The sequence below is a fragment of the Panulirus ornatus genome, chromosome 59 (assembly GCF_036320965.1).
Source record: "Panulirus ornatus isolate Po-2019 chromosome 59, ASM3632096v1, whole genome shotgun sequence".
Classification (NCBI taxonomy): Eukaryota; Metazoa; Arthropoda; class Malacostraca; order Decapoda; family Palinuridae; genus Panulirus; species Panulirus ornatus.
Genome location: NC_092282.1, coordinates 24,135,983 through 24,163,729, shown reverse-complemented (window position 1 = coordinate 24,163,729; position 27,747 = coordinate 24,135,983). Strand labels below are relative to the sequence as shown.

Here is a 27,747-nt window from a genome sequence, read left to right as displayed (position 1 = left end):
CATAGCCTGGCCCCACACAACTTTCCATTGTTTACCCCAGACGCTTCACATGCCCTGGTTCAATCCACTGACAGCACGTTGACCCCAGTATACCACATCGTTCCAATTAACTCTATTCCTTGCACGCCTTTCACTCTCCTGCATGTTCAGGCACCGATCACTCAAAATCATTTTCACTCCATCTTTCCACCTCTAATCTAGTCTCCCACTTCTCCTCGTTCCCTCCACCTCTGACACATACATCCCCTGGGAATAGGGGAGAAAGAATGCTTCCCAAGTTTTCGCTGTATGTCGTAAAAGGCAACTAAAAGGGGAGGGATCAGGTGGCTGGAAATCCTTCCCTCTCGTATTTTTTTAATTTTCCAAAAGAGGAACAGAGAAAGGGGCCAAGTGAGGATATTACCTCAAAGGCTCAGTCCTGTTCTTAACGCTACCTTGCTAGCATGGGAAATGGCAAATAGTATAAAAAAAATATTATCTTTATTTCATTTTGCTTTGTCGCTGTCTCCCGCGTTAGTGAGGTAGCACAAGGAAACAGACGAAAGAATGGCCCAACCCACCTACATACACATGTATATACATATACACATCCACACTCACAAATATACACACCTATACATCTCAACGTATACATATATATACACACACAGACATATACATATATGCACATGTACATAATTCATAGTCTGCCTTTATTCATTCCCATCGCCACCTCACCACACATGAAACAACAACCCCCTTCCCCCGCATGTGCGTGAGGTAGCGCTAGGAAAAGACAACAAAGGCCACATTCGTTGACACTCAGTCTCTAGCTGTCATATATAATGCACCGAAACCACAGCTCCCTTTCCACATCCAGGCCCCACAGAACTTTCCATTGTTTACCCCAGACACTTCACATGCCCTGGTTCAATCCATTGACAGCATGTTGACCCTGGTATACCACAACATTCCAACTAACTCTATTCCTTGCACGCCTTTCACCCTCCTGCATGTTCAGGCCCCAATCACTCAAAATATTTTCCACTCCATCTTTCCACCTCCAATTTGGTCTCCCACTTCTCCTCGTTCCCTCCACCTCTGACACATATATCCTCTTTGTCAATCTCTCCTCACTCATTCTCTCCATGTGACCAAACCATTTCAAAACACCCTCTTCTGCTCTCTCAACCACACTCTTTTTATTACCACACATCACTCTTACCCTTTCATTACTTACTCGATCAAACCACCTCACACCACATATTGTCCTCAAACATCTCATTTCCAGCACATCCACCCTCCTCCGCACAACTCTATCTATAGCCCACGCCTTGCAACCATATAACATTGTTGGAACCACTATTCCTTCAAACATACCCATTCTTGCTTTCCAAGATAACGTTCTCAACTTCCACACACTTTTCAATGCTCCCAGAACTTTCGCCCCCTCCCCAACCCTATGATTCACTTCCACTTCCATGGTTCCATCTGCTGCAAAATCCACTAACAGATATCTAAAACACTTCATTTCATCCAGTTTTTCTACATTCAAACTTACCTCCCAATTGACTTGACCCTCAACCCTACTGTACCTAATAACCTTGCTCTTATTCACATTTACTTTCAGCTTTCTTCTTTCACACACTTTACCAAACTCAGTCACCAGCTTCTGCAGTTTCTCACGAATCAGCCACCAGCGCTGTGTCATCAGCGAACAACAACTGACTCACTTCCCAAGCTCTCTCATCCCCAACAGACTTCATACTTGCCCCTCTTTCCAAAACTCTTGCATTCACCTCCCTAACAACCCCATCCAAAAACAAATTAAACAAACATGAAGACATCACGCACCCCTGCCGCAAATCAACATTCACTGAGAACCAATCACTTTCCTCTCTTACTACACATACACATGCCTTACATCCTTGATAAAAACTTTTCACTGCTTCTAGCAACTTGCCCCCCACACCATATATTCTTAATAACTTCCACAAAGCATCTCTATCAACTCTATCATATGCCTTCTTCAGATCCATAAATGCTACATAAAAATCGATCTGCTTTTCAAAGTATTTCTCACATACATTCTCGCAAACGCGGGAGACAGCGACAAAGTATAATAAAAAAATAATAATAAAATATACATGTTTATGGATGGGGTTGTTAGGGAGGTGAATGCAAGAGTTTTGGAAAGAGGGGCAAGTATGAAGTCTGTTGGGGATGAGAGAGCTTGGGAAGTGAGTCAGTTGTTGTTCGCTGATGACACAGCGCTGGTGGCTGATTCGTGAGAAACTGCAGAAGCTGGTGACTGAGTTTGGTAAAGTGTGTGAAAGAAGAAAGTTAAGAGTAAATGTGAATAAGAGCAAGGTTATTAGGTACAGTAGGGTTGAGGGTCAATTCAATTGGGAGGTGAGTTTGAATGGAGAAAAACTGGAGGAAGTGAAGTGTTTTAGATATCTGGGAGTGGATCTGGCAGCGGATGGAACCATGGAAGCAGAAGTGGATCATAGGGTGGGGGAGGGGGCGAAAATTCTGGGAGCCTTGAAGAATGTGTGGAAGTCGAGAACATTATCTCGGAAAGCGAAAATGGGTATGTTTGAAGGAATAGTGGTTCCAACAATGTTGTATGGTTGCGAGGCGTGGACTATGGATAGAGTTGTGCGCAGGAGGATGGATGTGCTGGAAATGAGATGTTTGAGGACAATGTGTGGTGTGAGGTGGTTTGATCGAGTAAGTAACGTAAGGGTAAGAGAGATGTGTGGAAATAAAAAGAGCGTGGTTGAGAGAGCAGAGGAGGGTGTTTTGAAATGGTTTGGTCACATGGAGAGAATGAGTGAGGAAAGATTGACCAAGAGGATATATGTGTCGGAGGTGGAGGGAACGAGGAGAAGAGGGAGGCCAAATTGGAGGTGGAAAGATGGAGTGAAAAAGATTTTGTGTGATCGGGGCCTGAACATGCAGGAGGGTGAAAGGAGGGCAAAGAATAGAGTGAGTTGGAGCGATGTGGTATACCGGGGTTGACGTGCTGTCAGTGGATTGAATCAAGGCATGTGTATGGGGGTGGGTTGGGCCATTTCTTTCGTCTGTTTCCTTGCGCTACCTCGCAAACGCGGGAGACAGCAAAAAAAAAAAAAAAAAAAAAAAAAAAAAAAAAAAAAAAAAAAAAAAATTCTTCAAAGCAAACACCTGATCCATACATCCTCTACCACTTCTGAAACCACACTGCTCTTCCCCAATCTTATGCTCTGTACATGCCTTCACCTTCTCAATCAATACCCCCCCATTACAATTTTCCAGGAATGCTCAACAAACTTATACCTCTGTAACTTAATTACTCAAATTATAAAGTGCCATTGTACAAAGCAACATATACATACACATACATATACACAGGTACATATTAATGCTTGCCTTCATCCATTCCTGGTGCTACCCCATCATACAGGAAATAGTAATTATTTATTTATTTTGCTTTGTCGCTGTCTCCCGCATTTGCGAGGTAGCGCAAGGAAAACAGACGAAAGAAATGGCCCAACTCACCCCCATACACATGTATATACAAACACATCCACACACGCAAATATACATACCTATACATCTCAATATACACATATATATACACACACAGACATATACATATAAACACATGTACATAATTCATACTGTCTGCCTTTATTTATTCCCATCGCCACCTCACCACACATGGAATAACATCCCCTCCCCCCTCTTGTGTGCGAGGTAGTGCTAGGAAAAGACAACAAAGGCCACATTCGTTCACACTCAGTCTCTAGCTGTCATGTAATAATGCCCGAAACCACAGCTCCCTTTCCGCATCCAGGCCCTACAGAACTTTCCATGGTTTACCCCAGACGCTTCACATGCCCTGATTCAATCCACTGACAGCACGTCAACCCCGGTATACCACATCGATCCAATTCACTCTATTCCTTGCATGCCTCACCCTCCTGCATGTTCAGGACCCAATCACTCAAAATCTTTTCACTCCATCTTTCCACCTCCAATTTGGTCTCCCACTTTTCCTCATTCCCTCCACCTCTGACACATATATCCTCTTGGTCAATCTTTCCTCGCTCATTCTCTCCATGTGACCAAAGCATTTCAAAACACCCTCTTCTGCTCTCTCAACCACGCTCTTTTTATTTCCACACATCTCTCTTACCCTTACATTACTTACTCAATCAAACCACCTCACACCACATATTGTCCTCAAACATCTCATTTCCAGCACATCCACCCTCCTGCGCACAACTCTATCCATAGCCCACGCCTCGCAACCATACAACATTGTTAGAATCACTATTCCTTCAAACATACCCATTTTTGCTTTCCGAGATAATATTCTCGACTTCCAAACATTCTTCAAGGCTCCCAGGATTTTCGCCCCCTCCCCCACCCTATGATTCACTTCCGCTTCCATGGTTCCATCTGCTGCCAGATCCACTCCCAGATATCTAAAACACTTCACTTCCTCCAGTTTTTCTCCATTCAAACTTACCTCCCAGTTGACTTGACCCTCAACCCTACTGTACCTAATAACCTTGCTCTTATTCACATTTACTCTTAACTTTCTTCTTTCACACACTTTACCATCTTTTACACACTTTACCAAACTCAGTCACCAGCTTCTGCAGTTTCTCACATGAATCAGCCACCAGCGCTGTATCATCAGCAAACAACAACTGACTCACTTCCCAAGCTCTCTCATCCACAACAGACTGCATACTTGCCCCTCTTTCCAAAACTCTTGCATTCACCTCCCTAACAACCCCATTCATAAACAAATTAAACAACCATGGAGACATCACACATCCCTGCCGCAAACCTACATTCACTGAGAACCAATCACTTTCCTCTCTTCCTACACGTACACATGCCTTACATCCTCGATAAAAACTTTTCACTGCTTCAAACAACTTGCCTCCCACACCATATATTCTTAGTACCTTCCAGAGAGCATCTCTATCAACTCTAATCATATGCCTTCTCCAGATCCATAAATGCTACATACAAATCCATTTGCTTTTCTAAGTATTTCTCACATACATTCTTCAAAGCAAGCACCTGACCCACACATCCTCTACCACAGGAAATAGCAATACTATTATACATGTGAAAGAAGAAAGTTGAGAGTAAATGTGAATAAGAGCAAGATTATTAGGTACAGTAGGGTTGAAGGTCAAGTCAATTGGGAGGTAAGTTTGAATGGAGAAAAACTGGAGGATATGTGTGAGTGGATTTGGCAGCGTGTGGAACCATGGAAGCGGAAGTGAATCATAGGGTGGGGGAGGAGGCGAAAATTCTGGGAGCCTTGAAGAATGTGTGGAAGTCGAGAACATTATCTCAGAAAGCAAAAATGGGTATGTTTGAAGGAATAGTGGTTCCAACAATGTTGTATGGTTGCGAGGCATGGGCTATGGATAGAGTTGTGCGCAGGAGGGTGGATGTGCTGGAAATGAGATGTTTGAGGACAATATGCGGCGTGAGGTGGTTTGATCGAGTAAGTAATAATAGGGTAAGAGAGATGTGTGGTAATAAAAAGAGTGTGGTTGAGAGAGCAGAAAAGGGTGTTTTGAAATGGTTTGGGCACATGGAGAGAATGAGTGAGGAAAGACTGACCAAGAGGATATATGTGTCAGAGGTGGAGGGAACGAGGAGAAGTGGGAGACCAAATTGGAGGTAGAAAGATGGAGTGAAAAAGATTTTGAGTGATCGGGGCCTGAACATGCAGGAGGGTGAAAGGCGTGCAAGGAATAGAGTGAAGTGGAACGATGTGGTATACCAGGGTCGACGTGCTGTCAATGGATTAAACCAGGGCATGTGAAGCGTCTGGGGTAAACCATGGAATGTTTTGTGGGGCCTGGATGTGGAAAGGGAGCTGTGGTTTCGGTGCATTATTACACGACAGATAGAGACTGAGTGTGAACAAATGGGGCCTTTGTTGTCTTTTCCTAGCGCTACATCGCACACATGAGGGGGTTGTTATTTCGTGTGTGGCGAGGTGGCGATGGGAATGAATAAAGGCAGACAGTATGAATTATGTACATGTGTATATATGTATATGTCTGTGTGGGTATATATATGTATACGTTGAGATGTATAGGTACGTATATTTGCGTGTGTGGACGTGTATGTACATACATGTGCATGTAGGTGGGTTGGGCCATTCTTTCGTCAGTTTTCTTGCGCTACCTCGCTAACGCTGGAGACAGCGACAAAGCAAAATAAATAAATACATAAATAACCCCTACTCCAGCAAGGTAGCGCCAGGAAAACGACAAAATAGGCTACATTCGTTCACACTTAAGTCTCTAGCTGTCATGCTTAGAGCACCAAAACCACAGCTCCCTATCCACATCCAGGCCCCACAGACCTTTCCACGGTTTACCCCAGGCATTTCACATGCCCTAGTTCAGTCCATTGACAGCATGTTGACACCAGTATACCACATCATTCAATTCACTTTATTCTTTGCACGCCTCTCACCCTCCTGTATATTCAGGGTGGATGAGTTAGAAATTAAATGTTTGAATACTATATGTGGTGTGAGGGGATTTAATCAAGCAAGTAAAAAGACGATACAAGAGATGTGTGGTAATAAAGTGTGTTTGAGAGAGCAGAAGGTGTGTTGAAATAGTTTGGACATATGGAGAAAATGAGTGAAGAAGGGTTAACGAAGAAGATATATATGTGTCATTTGTTGAGGAAAGGTTGACAAAGATATATGTGTCAGAAGTAGATGGAACATGGAGAACAGGAAGGCCAATTTGATGATGAAGGGATGGAGTAAAAAACATTTTGAGTGATCAGGGTCTGAAAATGCAGAAGAGTGAAAGGCATGCACAGAATGAAGTGAATTGGAAAAAAGTGGCACAAGGGGGCCAACGTGCTGTCATTGGACTAAACTAAGGCATGTGAAATGTCTGGGGTAAACCATGAAAAGTGGGTTGAGGGTCACTTTATTTGGAGTATGTTTGAAACGATAAAAATTGAAGGATGTGAAGTGTTTTAGATAACTGGAAGTACACATGGCAACAAATGGAACCATGGAAGCGGAAGAGAGTGATAAGGTTTAAGAAAGAACTAAGGTTCTGGGAGCACTGAAGAATGTGTGGAAAGAGAAAACGTTACCTTGGAGGGAAAAAAATGGGTATGTTTGAAGGTATTGTAGTCCTAATATCATCATATGTATGCAAAGCAAGGGAAGTATATAAGACTGTGTGGAGGAGGATGGGTGTACTGGAAATGAAATGTATGAGGACAGTAAGTGGTGTGAGGCGATTTGATCAAATAAGTAATGAAAGGATAAGAAAGAGAAGTGGTTATAAAAAGAGTGTGGTTGAGAGAGCTGAAAAGAGTGTGCTGAAATGGTCTGGACATATGAAGAAAATGAGCGAGGAAAGTTTGACATAGAGGATGTGTATCAAAAAAAGAGGGAAGAAGAACGGACAGACCAAAATGGATAAGAAAGAATAACGTGAAAAAGATTTTTGAGTGATCAGGGCCTGAATATGCAAGTGGGTGGAAGGCATGCATGGGAAAGAGTAAATTGGATCAATGTGGTATACAGGAGTCAGCGTGGTGTCAGTGAACTGTACCAGTGAATGTGAAGAGTACGAGGTAAACCAGGGAATGGTTTGTGGGGCCTGGATGTGAATAAGGAGCTGTGATTTCAGTCCATTACACATGACAGCTAGAGAATGGATGCAAGCGGATGTAGCCTTTCCTCGTCTGTTTCTGGTGCTACCTTACTAACACGGGAAATGGTGATAAAGTATGAAAAACAACAATGTCATTTCTTCACCTACTCCTAGTCCTACCATGCTAACACAAGAAATGAGGAACATGTATAAAACAAAGATAGAATCACCTATTAAAAAGTAAACAGACAATCCCATGAAAGAAACTGGAAAGTAAAGTTAAAATGGCAGCAGCAGAAGGGAGGTGGGAGTAAACACCAACACTTTGTTTCTCCCTCCTGCTCACTCAAAACTATGAACTTAATTAAAAAGTACATACAGTAAAATGGTTATTAATTACCAAAAAGATGCAAAACAGAGAGGGAAAATATGTAAATTGTTGATCTAAAAGACCAAGAACTGCCTTGCAAAAAATCAAAATACTGTTTTCAGCAAATGTACACCTATCGATATCTCTAATGCCCATTCCCTCTGGAAACTCCCTGAAGGGGGTGGCCACAGCACTTATGAACTAAATGAAAAACTGATTTTTCGTCATATTTGTCAGACTTGGGACAGACATGCATCCCTTTAACACAATGCAACTCATTGTATGATGTGAGTTCTTATCCATCTTATACCATCTACTGTAGCAGCAGTATTAATTGGTTGGCAGCCAATAATCTCGAAGGGATGTTACCAGTACTACCAACCTAAGTAGCGGGAGGGTTAGTGGTTGTCAAGTTGCACTCCTTTGACCCAGGTAGCTGTCTTTTCTTTCTGCCTCACCCACATGTTAACAGCTGGCATTCTATCTACAAACATACTATCTCTCCTTTGACACAGGTAGCTGTCTCTTCTTTCTGCCTCACCCACATGTTGACAGCTAGCATTCTGTCCACAAACATACAATCTCTCCTTTAACCCAGGTAGCCGTCTTTTCTTTCTGCCTTACCCATTTGTTGACGGCTGGCATTCTGTCCACAAACATACAATCTCTCCTTGTATTACATAACACTTGACAACACTTAACTCATACAACACTTTCTTCGTAACTCTAGGTTTTCATGCGGTAAGTGTTATACACGAGCCCTGCCTTTGGGGAAAACGGTAGGATCAATAGATAAATGTAGTATGTGAAAAGTAGGTATAAACATTAGGAAGAAGTAGTAGGCAGGAACATTTGGTGGGAGCATTTGGTAAAGTAGTAGACTGTTGGAATGTTAAGCATGAACATTAGGTAGACACATTAGGTAAAAACAGTCAGTAGGTAATTTGTTAAGAGCCCCTGGAAACATTGTGCTGGAGTTGCCCTTTGCCAGCAGCCTGTTAAGGGTGAGGCACTAAAGGATTTAAAGCAACACGTGATCTCACCAGTTATGGAGACTCTTTTGCCATTGCCAAACCCTTGAGGGAGTTCCCATGGGGAATGGATGTCAGAGATATAGACAGAAAGATAAGAGGCTTTTCTTCATATTCTAAAAACAAGAAACAATTATGACAAAAATTCTTCCTTGATTCCCCTTCTAATTTGTGTAATGCAGACAATGGAGGTAATCATATTAAGGTGAAGGACTGGAGGTTGAATACTTGTAGGATGCCATCATAAAGGCAAAAAAAAATTAATTAATTAATAAATAAGCAACAAACATTACTACAACCAATTCAAAATCTGAAAACTAAATGCCTTCTGATTTTGGAAGTTCTGACTGGAGATCTTCCATCTACAGGAGTTTGCATTTACGTATGTAGAAGGCAGAATAAAAAAAATGCCCTTGAATACTAAGATTATATCACTGGATATCATTAATAAAAATAAACTATGCATCTCTAACCCCTTCTATTTCTGCAAGCTCCTGGTGCTTGAAATCCCATAAAGGAGATAATAGTGGTCTTGGTACCCTGTTGAATGAATGGAAATTAGTTACTTTAAGGGTAATGGATTATGTCAGTAATGGTTCCTTTCTGATGACTACCAGAAACATCTAGCAGGCAACTATGGACAGTTTCCTCAAAAAGTTGCATCTTTTGCTGACATGTTGACAGCAATAATCAAAATACAGGAAGAGGTTCATTATGTGCTACCCTACAGCAAGAGTTAGGGTTAAAATATAAAGAGAAGACACATCAGCTTACCTTGAGCAGCTGGCACAGATATCTCATTATAGCAAGTGGAGGATAACCCAAGCTCCTTCCCATATTCTTCACCGTACCAAACTAACAGCTCTGTGTCACTGAAAAGAGCTATTCATGTAAACTTCATCATTCCCTGGATTATGTTATGAATTACTCTTAAGTCTACTCTTAAGTCTTGGGAAAATTAAGTACAGGAATAGAGGTAAATGAAAGAGCATTTAGTACAAGATTAGCAGGGAAAGACTGAAGTGAGCATCAGAATATGCTAGAATACAACACAATAAAATACATCCCCTGAGGTAGGGGAGAAAAAATTCTACCTCTGTATTCCCTGCATGTTGTTGAAAGCAACTAAAGGGAATGGAAGTGGGGAGCTGGAAACTCTCCCTTTCTTGTATTTCAATTTCTAACAGAGGAAACAGGAGCATGGCAGGAAGTGCTCATCCTCCTCAAAGGCTCAGACTGGGATGTCTAAATGTGTGTGTAAGTAACCAAGATGAGAAGAGTAGAGAGACAGGTAGTATGTTTGAGGAAAGAAACCTGGATGTGTATCTGTAATGACCTAACTGTACTATTTGGGGAGGGAGTTTACACTTAGTGGGGCCCCATCTCTTAAAGTTTCTAGACTATCATAAAACTTCTCGTATTAAAGTTTGCTGTCTACACCAACAATGTCCTTTGTAATCTTATTCCATTCACACACAACTCTTATTACTTCTCTTAAACATTATCTACTATAATACTACTTTATAAGTATATGATTCTGTTTGCATTAACTAAATCCTCAGTCATTCTATCCCATCCATCCATCATTCTTATATCATTAAAGCACTTTCTTACATCTTTTTTAACAAATTCCAGTTTAATTTCATGTCATGTCCTGTGGTTGCTCTAAACCTACATCTCCCACATTCATTACTAAACTAACAGCAATTTCTTACACATTAATTGATATATTGGTAAACTGGAACAAACTGAAAACTCACCTCTTTATGTCACAGCAAGTAACATAATATATATTTCCCTTATACTGAAAAGCATCAAGGTTCACTTCAGAAGGTGTCTGCGCACAGTTAACATAGCGGAGCCAGTTACTGCTGCTTTTCTTGAAACTGTCCACCAACAATGAGCAACATTTTGAAGATTTTAACTGTAAACATGTAGAAGTCTATCAATAATTTCATTAAAACTCAACAAATGCCAATTAAATGTAAGCATAATGCACATCCAGTAGTGATGCCATGATATCTGCATCTTCTTCAATATCTAAATGCAGATCACTAGGTACAGTGTATATTGAATTTGTTGTCAATATAATTCATGTACCAAATTATCTATCTATCTATCAATATCTTTGATGACTGTTCCAACTGAACTTCCTCAAGGTGTTAGCCATGCAACAAGGTGTTCACAAATAGTGAACTTGTGCCACTTTTTACCCCTTTAGTGCCTCACCCTAGCAGCCACCAGCAGAGGGCAACTCTAGCGCAGTGCTTGCAGAGGCTCCTACTTATTGTTCCTACTGACTACTTCTACCAAATGCTCCAATCTACTACTTCTACCTAATGCTCCTACCTAAATGTTCCTACCTACTACCTCTATATACTGGTCCTACCATTTTGCCAAGAGGCAGGGCTAGCACATTTTGTTCACCAAAGGAAAATCTAGAGCTGTGAAGAATGTCAAGTGCTATGTATGACAAGGAGAGATTTATGTTTGTGAACAGAACTCCTGTAGTCCATGTAAAGGTGAGGCATTACGAAAAGATAGCTACCGGGGTTAGAGGAGTGCAACTTGACAACCACTGAGGTGCTGGCTCACTATGCAGCCATCACTAACCCTCCTGATACCCAGGTGGGTAGTACTGGTAATATACCTCCCTGGTATATCAAAAATCTTCATTCTGTATATCAAAATCTGAGGATATCAAATTATGTAGAAATGGTCATCAATTCATTCGGGCTTTGGATGGGTTTTAACGAAATCCACCTACAAGAGGTTACACTGAAAGTGAAAAGTTTACAGTTCAATGATCTATTTAGTCTAATTAGCTCATCAAGAATCTTAAGTTTGGTCACTATACTCAAAGTAACACAACATAATACAGAAATTTCATTGGAGAGCACCAAAGGAAGAAGCCTAGTATAAAGGTAACCAAGTCACAGTGAAAGGTCAACGGTTATTCTGTACAAACCAACCATGGAAGAAAGGCAAGTTTGAAATTTTTAAATTTAAGAATTAAACTTGCAATGTCAACAATATATAGTTCCTTGAAAATCAACAGTCATAACTAAAATTCAAGAGGAGACTTGCTAGATAAGACAAGAATTACTTTAACAGTATTTAGAGCTGAATTAATGGAAAATCAATATAATGATGCTGTCCATGCAAACAGTTCACGAAACCAAAACAAAGTTTTAAAAGTGAAAATAGTTTGAGATGTATCTTCAAGTGTGCAATCTCCCTGCATGCCTTCTCCCTTCAGGAGATCCCTCAAGGGGTGGCCACGGCAAAAGGGACTCCATAGCTGGTAAACTCCAATACCGCTTCTTAGCCATTTGTGCCTGACCCTAAACAGGATACTGTCAGAGGACAACTCTATCACAGTATTTTCAGAGAACCCTACCCAATGTTTCCACTGAATACTTCTTTTTTTTTTTTTTCGCTGTCTCCCACGTTTGCGAGGTAGCGCAAGGAAACAGACGAAAGAAATGGCCCAACCCCCCCCATACACATGTATATACATACGTCCACACACGCAAATATACATACCTACACAGCTTTCCATGGTTTACCCCAGACGCTTCACATGCCTTGATTCAATCCACTGACAACACGTCAACCCCAGTATACCACATCGCTCCAATTCACTCTATTCCTTGCCCTCCTTTCACCCTCCTGCATGTTCAGGCCCCGATCACACAAAATCTTTTTCACTCCATCTTTCCACCTCCAATTTGGTCTCCCACTTCTCCTCGTTCCCTCCACCTCCGACACATATATCCTCTGGGTCAATCTTTCCTCACTCATTCTCTCCATGTGCCCAAACCATTTCAAAACACCCTCTTCTGCTCTCTCAACCACGCTCTTTTTATTTCCACACATCTCTCTTACCCTTACGTTACTTACTCGATCAAACCACCTCACACCACACATTGTCCTCAAACATCTCATTTCCAGCACATCCATCCTCCTGCGCACAACTCTATCCATAGCCCACGCCTCGCAACCATACAACATTGTTGGAACCACTATTCCTTCAAACATACCCATTTTTGCTTTCCGAGATAATGTTCTCGACTTCCACACATTCTTCAAGGCCCCCAGAATCTTCGCCCCCTCCCTCACCCTAAGATCCACTTCCGCTTCCATGGTTCCATCCGCTGCCAGATCCACTCCCAGATATCTAAAACACTTCACTTCCTCCAGTTTTTCTCCATTCAAACTCACCTCCCAATTGACTTGACCCTCAACCCTACTGTACCTAATAACCTTGCTCTTATTCACATTTACTCTTAACTTTCTTCTTCCACACACTTTACCAAACTCAGTCACCAGCTTCTGCAGTTTCTCACATGAATCAGCCACCAGCGCTGTATCATCAGCGAACAACAACTGACTCACTTCCCAAGCTCTCTCATCCCCAACAGACTTCATACTTGCCCCTCTTTCCAAAACTCTTGCATTCACCTCCCTAACAACCCCATCCATAAACAAATTAAACAACCATGGAGACATCACACACCCCTGCCGCAAACCTACATTCACTGAGAACCAATCACTTTCCTCTCTTCCTACACGTACACATGCCTTACATCCTCGATAAAAACTTTTCACTGCTTCTAACAACTTGCCTCCCACACCATATATTCTTAATACCTTCCACAGAGCATCTCTATCAACTCTATCATATGCCTTCTCCAGATCCATAAATGCTACATACAAATCCATTTGCTTTTCTAAGTATTTCTCACATACATTCTTCAAAGCAAACACCTGATCCACACATCCTCTACCACTTCTGAAACCACACTGCTCTTCCCCAATCTGATGCTCTGTACATGCCTTCACCCTCTCAATCAATACCCTTCCATATAATTTACCAGGAATACTCAACAAACTTATACCTCTGTAATTTGAGCACTCACTCCTATCCTCTTTGCCTTTGTACAATGGCACTATGCACGCATTCCGCCAATCCTCAGGCACCTCACCATGAGTCATACATACATTAAATAACCTTACCAACCAGTCAACAATACAGTCACCCCCTTTTTTAATAAATTCCACTGCAGTACCATCCAAACCTGCTGCCTTGCCGGCTTTCATCTTCCGCAAAGCTTTTACTACCTCTTCTCTGTTTACCAAATCATTTTCCCTAACCCTCTCACTTTGCACACCACCTCGACCAAAACACCCTATATCTGCCACTCTATCATCAAACACATTCAACAAACCTTCAAAATACTCACTCCATCTCCTTCTCACATCACCACTACTTGTTATCACCTCCCCATTTGCGCCCTTCACTGAAGTTCCCATTTGCTCCCTTGTCTTACGCACTTTATTTACCTCCTTCCAGAACATCTTTTTATTCTCCCTAAAATTTAATGATACTCTCTCACCCCAACTCTCATTTGCCCTTTTTTTCACCTCTTGCACCTTTCTCTTGACCTCCTGTCTCTTTCTTTTATACATCTCCCACTCAATTGCATTTTTTCCCTGCAAAAATCGTCCAAATGCCTCTCTCTTCTCTTTCACTAATACTCTTACTTCTTCATCCCACCACTCACTACCCTTTCTAATCAACCCACCTCCCACTCTTCTCATGCCACAAGCATCTTTTGCGCAATCCATCACTGATTCCCTAAATACATCCCATTCCTCCCCCACTCCCCTTACTTCCATTGTTCTCACCTTTTTCCATTCTGTACTCAGTCTCTCCTGGTACTTCCTCACACAAGTCTCCTTCCCAAGCTCACTTACTCTCACCACCCTCTTCACCCCAACATTCACTCTTCTTTTCTGAAAACCCATACAAATCTTCACCTTAGCCTCCACAAGATAATGATCAGACATCCCTCCAGTTGCACCTCTCAGCACATTAACATCCAAAAGTCTCTCTTTCACACACCTGTCAATTAACACGTAATCCAATAACGCTCTCTGGCCATCTCTCCTACTTACATAAGTATACTTATGTATATCTCGCTTTTTAAACCAGGTATTCCCAATCATCAGTCCTTTTTCACCACATAAATCTACAAGCTCTTCACCATTTCCATTTACAACACTGAATACCCCATGTATACCAATTATTCCCTCAGCAGCCACATTACTCACCTTTGCATTCAAATCACCCATCACTATAACCCGGTCTCGTGCATCAAAACCACTAACACACTCATTCAGCTGCTCCCAAAACACTTGCCTCTCATGATCTTTCTTCTCATGCCCAGGTGCATATGCACCAATAATCACCCACCTCTCTCCATCAACTTTCAGTTTTACCCATATTAATCGAGAATTTACTTTCTTACATTCTATCACATACTCCCACAACCCCTGTTTCAGGAGTATTGCTACTCCTTCCCTTGCTCTTGTCCTCTCACTAACCCCTGACTTTACTCCCCAGACATTCCCAAACCACTCTTCCCCTTTACCCTTGAGCTTCGTTTCACTCAGAGCCAAAACATCCAGGTTCCTTTCCTCAAACATACTACCTATCTCTCCTTTTTTCACATCTTGGTTACATCCACACACATTTAGGCACCCCAATCTAAGCCTTCGAGGAGGATGAGCACTCCCCGCGTGACTCCTTCTTCTGTTTCCCATTTTAGAAAGTTAAAAAATACAAGGATAAAAAATACTTCTACCTATTGTTTCTTCTGACTACTTCTACCTAAAGCGTCCATCTAATGTTCCTACCTAACATTCCAACCTACTACTTCTACCTGATGTTTCTACCTAATGTTCATGTCTAATGTTCCAACCTACTACTTCTATCTACTGCTCCTACCATTTAGCTAAAAGGCATGACTAGATTGCAGCAATCAACACAGGAAAATCTAGTTACAAAGAAAGAGTTGTGTGAATTAAGTGCTGTCAAGCATCATGTGTGATGAAGAGATGGCATGTCTGTGGACAGAATGCCAGCAGTCCACATTGTAGGTGAGGCAGAAAAAAAAAGACAGCTTCCTGAGTCAGAGGAGAGCACCTTGATATCAACTGATGTGCTGGCTCGCAATGCACTTGTCACTAATCCTCCTGATACCAAGGCGGGTAGTATCAGCACCATACATTCCTGGTCAATGGCCAACTACCAACTACTATTGGATAAATCAGAAATAGATAATTATGTGTAGGAGCTGCCTCATAGTTTTTTCTGGCAATGGTTTTTCTAAAGGGACTTCTTATAATTCAAAGAGTTGGATAATTCATGAGTCCCTTTTACATTATCACAATGAATCAACAAGTTATGTGTACCATTAAGCACAAAAAATAACTAAATGAAATATCCAACCACTATTATGTTATGAAACACAAACTTATGGTAACTCACACGCCAAGCATATCCTGATTCAGCACCCCTAGGTACATATTTAAATATATGACCTTCATATGGGCCAAAGACAAGACCCTGAGGAAGGCTAGCACAGGTCCACACACCTTCACCTGCAGCTTCCATTTTTGAATCAGAAATGAACAAAGGCCATGGAACTGTTAAACGTGCCCGTTCCCTTACACTTCCATCGCGAGGAACCTGTGATAGAGAAAAATGTATATGCTTTACAACTTAAAAAGTATTTTTGGTGGCTTTGGCATACATACAAAATGGAAGGAGAAAGACAAGATAAATAACCTTGTATAAATAAAAAAAAAAACTGAAAAATAATCACTTATTTCACTAATAATACTATTACAGCCTTCAATGGTCTTGAAGCATCAAGAATCATATTAGAACCCAGATGCCCAGAGGAGATACAAGCTTTTTTGAGCCTATCATATTTTTCAGGGATATAGATCACGATTTACAGTAACACTATCAAACTAAAATAATCTGATGAAATATTTCATGGAGTATAAAATAAACTGTTTCCCATTTTAGACAGTTAAAATACAAGGAGGGGAGGATTTCTGGCCCCCCCCCCCCCCGCTCCATCCCCTTTTAGTCGCCTCCTATGATAGGGGATGGGGGAGAAGAATACTTCCCACGTATTCCCTGTGTGTCGGAGAAGGCGACTAAAGGGGAAGGGAGCGGGGGGCTGGAAATCCTCCCCTCTCGTTTTTTTATTTTTTTTTAATTTTCCAAAAGAAGGAACAGAGAAGAGGGCCAGGTGAGGATATTCCCTCAAAGGCCCAGTCCTCTGTTCTTAACGCTACCTTGCTATCGCGGGAAATAGCGAATAGTATGAAAAAAAAAAATATATATATATATATATATATATATATCAGGTTTGGATGGTATTGCAGTGGAATTTATTAAAAAAGGGGGTGACTGTATTGGGGACTGGTTGGTAAGGTTATTTAATGTATGTATGACTCATGGTGAGGTGCCTGAGGATTGGCGGAATGCGTGCATAGTGCCATTGTACAAAGGCAAAGAGGATAAGAGTGAGTGCTCAAATTACAGAGGTATAAGTTTGTTGAGTATTCCTGGTAAATTATATGGGAGGGTATTGATTGAGAGGGTGAAGGCATGTACAGAGCATCAGATCGGGGAAGAGCAGTGTGGTTTCAGAAGTGGTAGAGGATGTGTGGATCAGGTGTTTGCTTTGAAGAATGTATGTGAGAAATACTTAGAAAAGCAAATGGATTTGTATGTAGCATTTATGGATCTGGAGAAGGCATATGATAGAGTTGATAGAGATGCTCTGTGGAAGGTATTAAGAATATATGGTGTGGGAGGAAAGTTGTTAGAAGCAGTGAAAAGTTTTTATCGAGGATGTAAGGCATGTGTACGTGTAGGAAGAAAGGAAAGTGATTGGTTCTCAGTGAATGTAGGTTTGCGGCAGGGGTGTGTGATGTCTCCATGGTTGTTTAATTTGTTTATGGATGGGGTTGTTAGGGAGGTAAATGCAAGAGTTTTGGAAAGAGGGGCAAGTATGAAGTCTGTTGGGGATGAGAGAGCTTGGGAAGTGAGTCAGTTGTTGTTCGCTGATGATACAGCGCTGGTGGCTGATTCATGTGAGAAACTGCAGAAGCTGGTGACTGAGTTTGGTAAAGTGTGTGGAAGAAGAAAGTTAAGAGTAAATGTGAATAAGAGCAAGGTTATTAGGTACAGTAGGGTTGAGGGTCAAGTCAATTGGGAGGTGAGTTTGAATGGAGAAAAACTGGAGGAAGTGAAGTGTTTTAGATATCTGGGAGTGGATCTGGCAGCGGATGGAACCATGGAAGCGGAAGTGGATCTTAGGGTGGGGGAGGGGGCGAAGATTCTGGGGCCTTGAAGAATGTGTGGAAGTCGAGAACATTATCTCGGAAAGCAAAAATGGGTATGTTTGAAGGAATAGTGGTTCCAACAATGTTGTATGGTTGCGAGGCGTGGGCTATGGATAGAGTTGTGCGCAGGAGGATGGATGTGCTGGAAATGAGATGTTTGAGGACAATGTGTGGTGTGAGGTGGTTTGATCGAGTGAGTAACGTAAGGGTAAGAGAGATGTGTGGAAATAAAAAGAGCGTGGTTGAGAGAGCAGAAGAGGGTGTTTTGAAGTGGTTTGGGCACATGGAGAGAATGAGTGAGGAAAGATTGACCAAGAGGATATATGTGTCGGAGGTGGAGGGAACGAGGAGAAGAGGGAGACCAAACTGGAGGTGGAAAGATGGAGTGAAAAAGATTTTGTGTGATCGGGGCCTGAACATGCAGGAGGGTGAAAGGAGGGCAAGGAATAGAGTGAATTGGAGCGATGTGGTATACCGGGGTTGACGTGCTGTCAGTGGATTGAATCAAGGCATGTGAAGCGTCTGGGGTAAACCATGGAAAGCTGTGTAGGTATGTATATTTGCGTGTGTGGACCTATGTATATACATGTGTATGGGGGGGGGGGGGGGGGGGGGGGGGTTGGGCCATTTCTTTCATCTGTTTCCTTGCGCTACCTCGCAAACGCGGGAGACAGCGACAAAGTATAATAAAAAAAAAATATAATAATATATATATATATATATATTTTTTTTTTTTATACTTTGTCGCTGTCTCCCGCGTTTGCGAGGTAGCGCAATAATATATATATATATATATATATATATATATATATATATATATATATATATATATATATATATATATATATATTCTTTTTTTTTTTTTTTTTTCAAACTATTCGTCATTTCCCGCGTTAGCGAGGTAGCGTTAAGAACAGAGAACTGGGTCACTGAGGGAATATCCTCACCTGGCCCCCTTCTCTGTTCCTTCTTTTGGAAAATTAAAAAAAATTGAGAGGGGAGGATTTCCAGCCCCCCGCTCCCTCCCCTTTTAGTCGCCTTCTACGACACGCAGGGAATACGTGGGAAGTATTCTTTCTCCCCTATCCCTTGGGATAATATATATATATATATATATATATATATATATATATATATATATATATATATATATATATATATATATATAATTTTTTTTTTTTTTTTTTTTAATACTTTGTCGCTGTCTCCCGCGTTTGCGAGGTAGCGCAAGGAAACAGACGAAAGAAATGGCCCAACCCCCCCCATACACATGTACATACACACGTCCACACACGCAAATATACATACCTACACAGCTTTCCATGGTTTACCCCGGACGCTTCACATGCCTTGATTCAATCCACTGACAGCACGTCAACCCCTGTATACCACATCGCTCCAATTCACTCTATTCCTTGCCCTCCTTTCACCCTCCTGCATGTTCAGGCCCCGATCACACAAAATCCTTTTCACTCCATCTTTCCACCTCCAATTTGGTCTCCCTCTTCTCCTCGTTCCCTCCACCTCCGACACATATATCCTCTTGGTCAATCTTTCCTCACTCATTCTCTCCATGTGCCCAAACCATTTCAAAACACCCTCTTCTGCTCTCTTAACCACGCTCTTTTTATTTCCACACATCTCTCTTACCCTTACGTTACTTACTCGATCAAACCACCTCACACCACACATTGTCCTCAAACATCTCATTTCCAGCACATCCATCCTCCTGCGCACAACTCTATGCAAAATGTAAGAAATAATTTAGAAAACTGAAACTTCTAGCTGGAAATGAAATGAAAAATGAATATCACATAATGGTTCAACCTCTGGCTATGAAAAAGGGAAATGTATAATCTATTTACACAAATGTCAATAGTAGTTTTCATCAATTAACCACTGTATCAAACTGCAAGAGTTTTGGAAAGAGGGGCAAGTATGCAGTCTGTTGGGGATGAGAGAGCTTGGGAAGTGAGTCAGTTGTTGTTCGCTGATGATACAGCGCTGGTGGCTGATTTATGTGAGAAACTGCAGAAGCTGGTGACTGAGTTTAGTTAAGTGTGTGAAAGAAGAAACTTAAGAGTAATGTGAATAAGTGCAAGGTTATTAGGTACAGTAGGGTTGATGGTCAAGTCAATTAGGAGGTAAGTTTGAATGGAGAAAAACAGGAGGAAGTAAAGTGTTTTAGATATCTGGGAGTGGATCTGGCAACGGATGGAGCCATGCAAGCAGAAGTGAATCATAGGGTGGGGGAGGGGGCGAAAATCCTGGAAGCCTTGAAGAATGTGTGGAAGTCGAGAACATTATCTCCGAAAGCAAAAATGGCTATGTTTGAAGGAATAGTGGTTCCAACAATGTTGTATGGTTGCGAGGTGTGAGCTATGGATAGAGTTGTGCACAGGAAGGTGGATGTGCTGGAAATGAGATGTTTGAGGACAATATGTGGTGTGAGGTGGTTTGATCAGGTAAGTAATGTAAGGGTAAGAGAGATGAGTGGAAACAAAAAGAGCGTGGTTGAGAGAGCAGAAGAGGGTGTTTTGAAATGGTTTGGGCACATGGAGAGAATGAGTGAGGAAAGATTGACCAAGAGGATATATGTGTTGGAGGTGGAGGGAACGAGAAGTGGGAGACCAAATTGGAGGTGGAAAGATGAAGTGAAAAAATCTTTGAGTGATCGGGGCCTGACCATTCAGGAGGGTGAAAGGCGGGCAAGGAATAGAATGAATTGGATCGGTGTGGTATGCCGGGGTACACGTGCTGTCAATGGATTGAATCAGGGCATGTGAAGCGTCTGGGGTAAACCATGGAAAGTTCTGTGGGGCCTGGATGTGGAAAGGGAGCTGTGGTTTCGGGCATTATTGCATGACAGCTAGAGACTGAGTGTGAACGAATGGGGCCTTTGTTGTCTTTTCCTAGCGCTACCTCGCACACATGAGGGGGAGGGGGATGTTATTCCATGTGTGGCAAGGTGGCGATGGGAATGAATAAAGGCAGACAATGTGAATTGTGTGCATGTGTATATATGTATGTGTCTGTGTGTGTATATAGATGTGTGCATTGAGATGTATGGGTATGCATATTTGTGTGTGTGGACGTGTATGTATATACATGTGTATGGGGGTGGGTTGGGCCATTTCTTTCGTCTGTTTCCGTGCGCTATCTTGCAAACGCGGGAGACAGCGACAAAGCAAAATAAATAAATAAATATAAATAAATATAAAATAAACAAAAGGTATTACCACCAAGAAATCTGGAATGAGGGCCAGAGATGGGTCTGTGCCCATCTGTTCGTCTCTATGTCTGTGTGTTCTCTTTGTATAGGTTAAGTGCTATTCCATGTTAGGGCAAGGGCCAAGGCCTTCCCCCCGCTATTGGCTCGAATTTCGCTTCCCTAACCAAAACATTAATTCTGATGTCTTCCTCATACCTTCGAGAGGGAAACCAGAGATGGCCACACCAGGCCATCAATCCAGTCCCCCTCGGCACTCGGACCTTCCATCCACGGCACTAGGTCAAATTGGGGTCAACCTACGGCCCCCATACAGTGTCGTCGCTGTCAGGACAAGAGAAGGTGGGGCCTCTAGGCAGATGTGGGACGAACCTAACTTCCTCTCAGCCAGTCAGCTGTTTCACGGATGACACCTTCTCCAATCACCGACGTACCTGTGGCCCTCCAGCCAAGTAGGAGTGGCACTTGGAGCCACCCTCCTCCAATCACCATCAGGCCTTAGGCCCATGGCCAATCAAAGGTGGCATCATAGGGTAACAAGGCGGACGCAAGTCCCCTGTCTGTAATAAAAACCTCTGACTCCCCACTGAGTCTCGATTCCTTCAGCAGTCGAGTCCCAGCAAAGGTAATGTGAGCTTTCCCTGTCTCGAACCTTGTAGCCACCGCTGCCCCCAGTTTGTAAGATGTTTACTGTGTCACGTTAGGTTTAGCTAAGTGTAACGATGTTGTTTACTGTGTCACGTCAGGTCTATCTAAGTGTAATGTTATCGAACAAATTGTCATAGGGGAAAGAGACCTCCTGGCTTGAAATCTTATCTGGATCATTAACTCATGTTCAGTGTTAAATGTTTCATGCCTGATTTATGTGTTTATCTCTGTACACCTGCATTCTTTCATTATAAGTAGATTTACTGTAATGCTGGTTTTTAATTCAAACCCATAACTTTCTGATTGTGTTATCCCGTTGTGAAACGTAACGAATCTAGCGTCCTTGCGAAGACGAGGACCAGTAGATTACATGTAACAAATATATGTTACTGGCGACCTTGCTCGAATAAGTATACCAAGTTCGTAACAATATATGTTGATTACGTTGTGCCTGGTACTGTTAAGTTTCATTTCTGTGGTGTTGTTACTGCCTGTAAGCTGTTCTGTAATGTCACTGGTGTTTGAGAAAGGTCTGGATTGATGGATGAGTATAATAATTCCTCCTCATTGTCCTTGTCTTTTGTTTCTTAAAACTGCATAGTTGTAAAATTTCAGACAGTAGATCTGGGTCAGCATAACAAATTTTAATAATAATAATTATTAGTATTATACTTTGTCACTGTCTCACGCGTTAGCGAGGTAGCGCAAGGAAACAGACAAAAGAATGGCCCAACCCACCCACATACACATGTATATACATACATGTCCACACACACGCACATATACATACCTATACATCTCAACGTATACATATATATATACACATACAGACATATACATATATACATATGTACTTAATTCACAGTCTGCCCTTATTCATTTCTGTCGCCACCCTCCACACATGAAATAACAACCCCCTTCCCCTGCATGTGCGCAAGGTAGCGCTAGGAAAAGACAACAAAGGCCACATTCATTCACACTCAGTTTCTAGCTGTCATGTATAATGCACCGAAACCACAGCTTCCTTTCCACATCCAGGGACCATAAAACTTTCCATGGTTTATCCCAGATGCTTCACATGCCCTGGTTCAATCCAATGACAGCTCATCGACCCTGGTATACTACATCGTTCCAATTAACTCTATTCCTTGCACGCCTTTCACTCTCCTGCATGTTCAGGCCCCAATCACTCAAAATATTTTTCACTCCATCTTTCCACCTCTAATTTAGTCTCCCACTTCTCCTCGTTCCCTCCACCTCTGACACATATATATATCCTCTTTGTCAATCTTTCCTTACTCATTCTCTCCATGTGACCAAACCATTTCAAAACACCCTCTTCTGCTCTCTCAACCACACTTTTTATTTACACACATCTCTCTTACCCTTTCATTACTTATTTGGTCAAACCACTTCACACCACATATTGTCCTCAAACATCTCATTTCCAGCATATCCACCCTCCTCCGCACAACTCTATCTTTAGCCCATGCCTCACAACCATATAACATTGTTGGAACCACTATAACTTCAAACATAGCCATTTTTGCTTTCCAAGATAATGTTCTCGACTTCCACACATTTTTCAAAGCTCCCAGAACTTTCACCCCCTCCCCAACCCTATGATTCACTTCTGCTTCCATGGTTCCATCCGCTGCCAAATCCACTCTCAGATATCTAAAACACTTCACTTCCTCCAGTTTTTCTCCATTCAAACTCACCTCCCAATTCACTTGTCCCTCAACCCTACTGTACCTAATAACCTTGCTCTTATTCACATTTACTCTCAGCTTTCTTCTTTCACACACTTTACCAAACTCAGTCACCAGCTTCTGCAGTTTCTCATATGAATCGGCCACCAGCGCTGTATCATCAGTGAACAACAACTGAATTTCCCAAGCCCTCTCACCCACAACAGACTGCATACATGCCCCTCTTTCCAAAACTCTTGCACTCACCTCCCTAACAACCCCATCCATAAACAAATTAAACAACCATGGAGACATCACGCACCCCTGCCACAAATCAACATTCACTGAGAACCAATCAATTTCCTCTCTTCCTACTCGTACACATGCCTTACATCCTCGATAAACACTTTTCACTGCTTCTAACAACTTGCCTCCCACACCATATATTCTTAATACTTTCCACAGAGCATCTCTATCAACTGTATCATATGCCTTCGCCAGATCCATAAATGCTACAAACAAATCCATCTGCTTTTCTAAGTATTTTTCACATACATTCTTCAAAGGAAACACCTGATCCAAACATCCTCTACCACTTCTGAAACCACACTGCTGTTCCCCTATCTGATGCTCTGTACACCCTCTCAATCAATACCCCCCAAATAATTACCCAGGAATACTCAACAAACTTATACCTCTGTAATTTGAGCACTCACTTTTATCCCCTTTGCCTTTGTAAAATGGCACTATGCAAGCATTCCGCCAATCCTCAAGCACCTCATCATGAGTCATACATACATTAAATAACCTTACCAACCAGTTAGCAATACAGTCACCCCCTTTTTTAATAAATTCCACTGCAATACCATCCAAACCCACTGCCTTGCCGGCTTTCATCTTCTGCATAGCTTTCACTACCTCTTCTCTGTTCGCGAAATCATTCTCCCTAACCCTCTCACTTTGCACACCACCTCAACCAAAACACCCTATATCTGCCACTCTATCGTCAAACACATTCAACAAACCTTCAAAATACTCACTTCATCTCCTTCTCACATCACCACTATTTGTTATCACCTCCCCATCTGCCCCTTTTACTGATGTTCCTATCTGTTCCCTTGTCTTACGCACTTTATTTACCTACTTCCAAAACATCTTTTAATTCTCCCTAAAATTTAATGATACTCTCTCACCCCAACTCTCATTTGCCCTCTTTTTCACCTTTTGCACCCTTCTCGACCTCCTGCCTCTTTTTTTTATACATCTCCCACTCATTCGCATTATTTCCCGGCAAAAATCGTCCAAATGCCTCTCTCTTCACTTTCACTAATAATCTTACCTCTTCATCCCACCACTCACTACCCTTTCTAATCTGCCCACCTCCCACACTTCTCATGCCACAAACATCTTTTGCGCAAGCCATCACTGCTTCCCTAAATACATCCCATTCCTCCCCCACTCCCCTTACCTCCTTTGTTCTCACCTTTTTCCATTCTGTACTCAGTCTCTCCTGGTACTTTCTCACACAAGTCTCCTTCCCAAGCTCACTTACTCTCACCACTCTCTTCACCCTAACATTCTCTCTTCTTTTCTGAAAACCTCTACAAATCTTCACCTTTGCCTCCATAAGATAATGATCAGACATCCCTCCAGTTGCACCTCTCAGCACATTAACATCAAAAAGTCTCTCTTTCGCACGCCTATCAATTAACATGTAATCCAATAACGCTATCAGGCCATCTCTCCTACTTACAAACATATATTTATGTATCTCTCTCTTTTTAAAACCAGGTATTCAGCATATAAATCTACAAGCTCTTCACCATTTCCATTTACAACACTGAACACCCCATGTACACCAATTATTCCCTCAACTTCCACATTACTCACCTTTGTATTCAAATCACCCATCACTGTAACCCAGTCTCGTGCATCAAAACTACTAACACAGGGCATGTGAAGCATCTGGGGTAAACCATGGAAAGTTTTGTGGGGCCTGGATGTGGAAAGGGAGCTGTGGTTTCGGTGCATTATACATGACAGCTAGAGACTGAGCGTGAATGAATACGGCCTTTGTTATTCTTTTCCTAGCACTACCTCGCAAGCATGCGGGGGTAGGGGGTTGTCATTTCATGTGTGAAAGGGTGGCGACAGGAATGAGTGAAGGCAGCAAGTATGAATTATGTACATGTGTATACATGAATATGTCTGTGTATGTATATATATGTTTACGTTGAAATGTATAGGTATGCATATGTGCATGTGTGGACGTGTATGTATATAAATGTGTATGTGGGTGGGTTGGGCCATTCTTTCGTCTATTTCCTTGCACTAACTAGCTGCCGCGGGAGACAGCAACAAAGCATAATAAATAAATAATGATAATAACAAGACCTATATTGTTGTCTTTCTCATGATGGCAAATAATTCTATATCAGAGTTAAATAAATACACTTGTGTGTAGTCAATGAGAGAGTTTTAAGTATCAAAATCCATCCATCAAAAGCAGATACACCATCTTAGTTTCACCAGTGAGATTTTTCTAATTCTTTTATGTCCTCCTCTAAACTTTTCCCACAAAAAGTATGTCAAAAGAATTCTTCTGTTACTAGATTAAATTCGGTATCTTTAACAAACACCAACTGCATTACAACTTCAATAGATTAGCCTGTATCACTAAAACAGACACACAAACAAAACTCTACTAATGTTATAATGTATTTACCAAAAGTTTTGTTCTTTTCCTGGATCTCCTAATTTCAAAAATGAAGCTACTCATTATTTTACTACACCCTTTTAACCACTCGAAAAGACAATGCCTTACCTGCTTATTGAGAACCAACATAAAATGAAGGGAACAAACACCTACGTACTCCTTCTCACACTGCTTGCAATCTGAAATATACAACTGGCACTAAGAAAACTAGCACTTTCATCATGAGAAGTATTTTCAGACTGATAACAATGTTATATCATTTTCATCAGAAATGATGCTTCTTAATTACAGGCAAATGAAAACTAGATCTGACAGAACAATTCTATTAGGCATATATAACTCATATATGGCTCACACAAGGAGACTTGTGTGAGGAAGTACCAGGAGAGACTTAGTGCAGAATGGAAAAAGGTGAGAACAAAAGAGGTAAGAGGAGTGGGGGAGGAATGGGATGTATTTAGGGAAGCAGTGATGGCTTGCGCAAAAGATGCTTGTAGTATAAGAAACAGAGGTATAAGTTTGTTGAGTATTCCTGGCAAATTATATGGGAGGGTATTGATTGAGAGGGTGAAGGCATGTACAGAGCATCAGATTGGGGAAGAGCAGTGTGGTTTCAGAAGTGGTAGAGGATGTGTGGATCAGGTGTTTGCTTTGAAGAATGTATGTGAGAAATACTTAGAAAAGCAAATGGATTTGTATGTAGCATTTATGGATCTGGAGAAGGCATATGATAGAGTTGATAGAGATGCTCTGTGGAAGGTATTAAGAATATATGGTGTGGGAGGCAAGTTGTTAGAAGCAGTGAAAAGTTTTTATCAAGGATGTAAGGCATGTGTACGTGTAGGAAGAGAGGAAAGTGATTGGTTCTCAGTGAATGTAGGTTTGCGGCAGGGGTGTGTGATGTCTCCATGGTTGTTTAATTTGTTTATGGATGGGGTTGTTAGGGAGGTGAATGCAAGAGTTTTGGAAAGAGGGGCAAGTATGAAGTCTGTTGGGATGAGAGAGCTTGGGAAGTGAGTCAGTTGTTGTTCGCTGATGATACAGCGCTGGTGGCTGATTCATGTGAGAAACTGCAGAAGCTGGTGACTGAGTTTGGTAAAGTGTGTGAAAGAAGAAAGTTAAGAGTAAATGTGAATAAGAGCAAGGTTATTAGGTACAGTAGGGTTGAGGGTCAATTCAATTGGGAGGTGAGTTTGAATGGAGAAAAAC

At 41.7% G+C, this 27,747-nt stretch overlaps 1 protein-coding gene across 1 annotated transcript in view; it reads right to left on the bottom strand.

Annotated features, from left to right (window-relative positions):
* LOC139767270 (uncharacterized) overlaps positions 1 to 27,747 on the bottom strand; it is a 115,741-nt gene that overhangs the window by 65,881 nt on the left and 22,113 nt on the right. Inside the window, exons 4-7 of the mRNA XM_071696451.1 lie at positions 26,647 to 26,717; positions 16,378 to 16,578; positions 10,802 to 10,965; positions 9,816 to 9,913 (exon numbers count right to left, since the gene is read on the bottom strand). Coding sequence (XP_071552552.1) covers positions 9,816 to 9,913; positions 10,802 to 10,965; positions 16,378 to 16,578; positions 26,647 to 26,717 — 534 coding nt within the window. The remainder of the gene's footprint in view (positions 1 to 9,815; positions 9,914 to 10,801; positions 10,966 to 16,377; positions 16,579 to 26,646; positions 26,718 to 27,747) is intronic.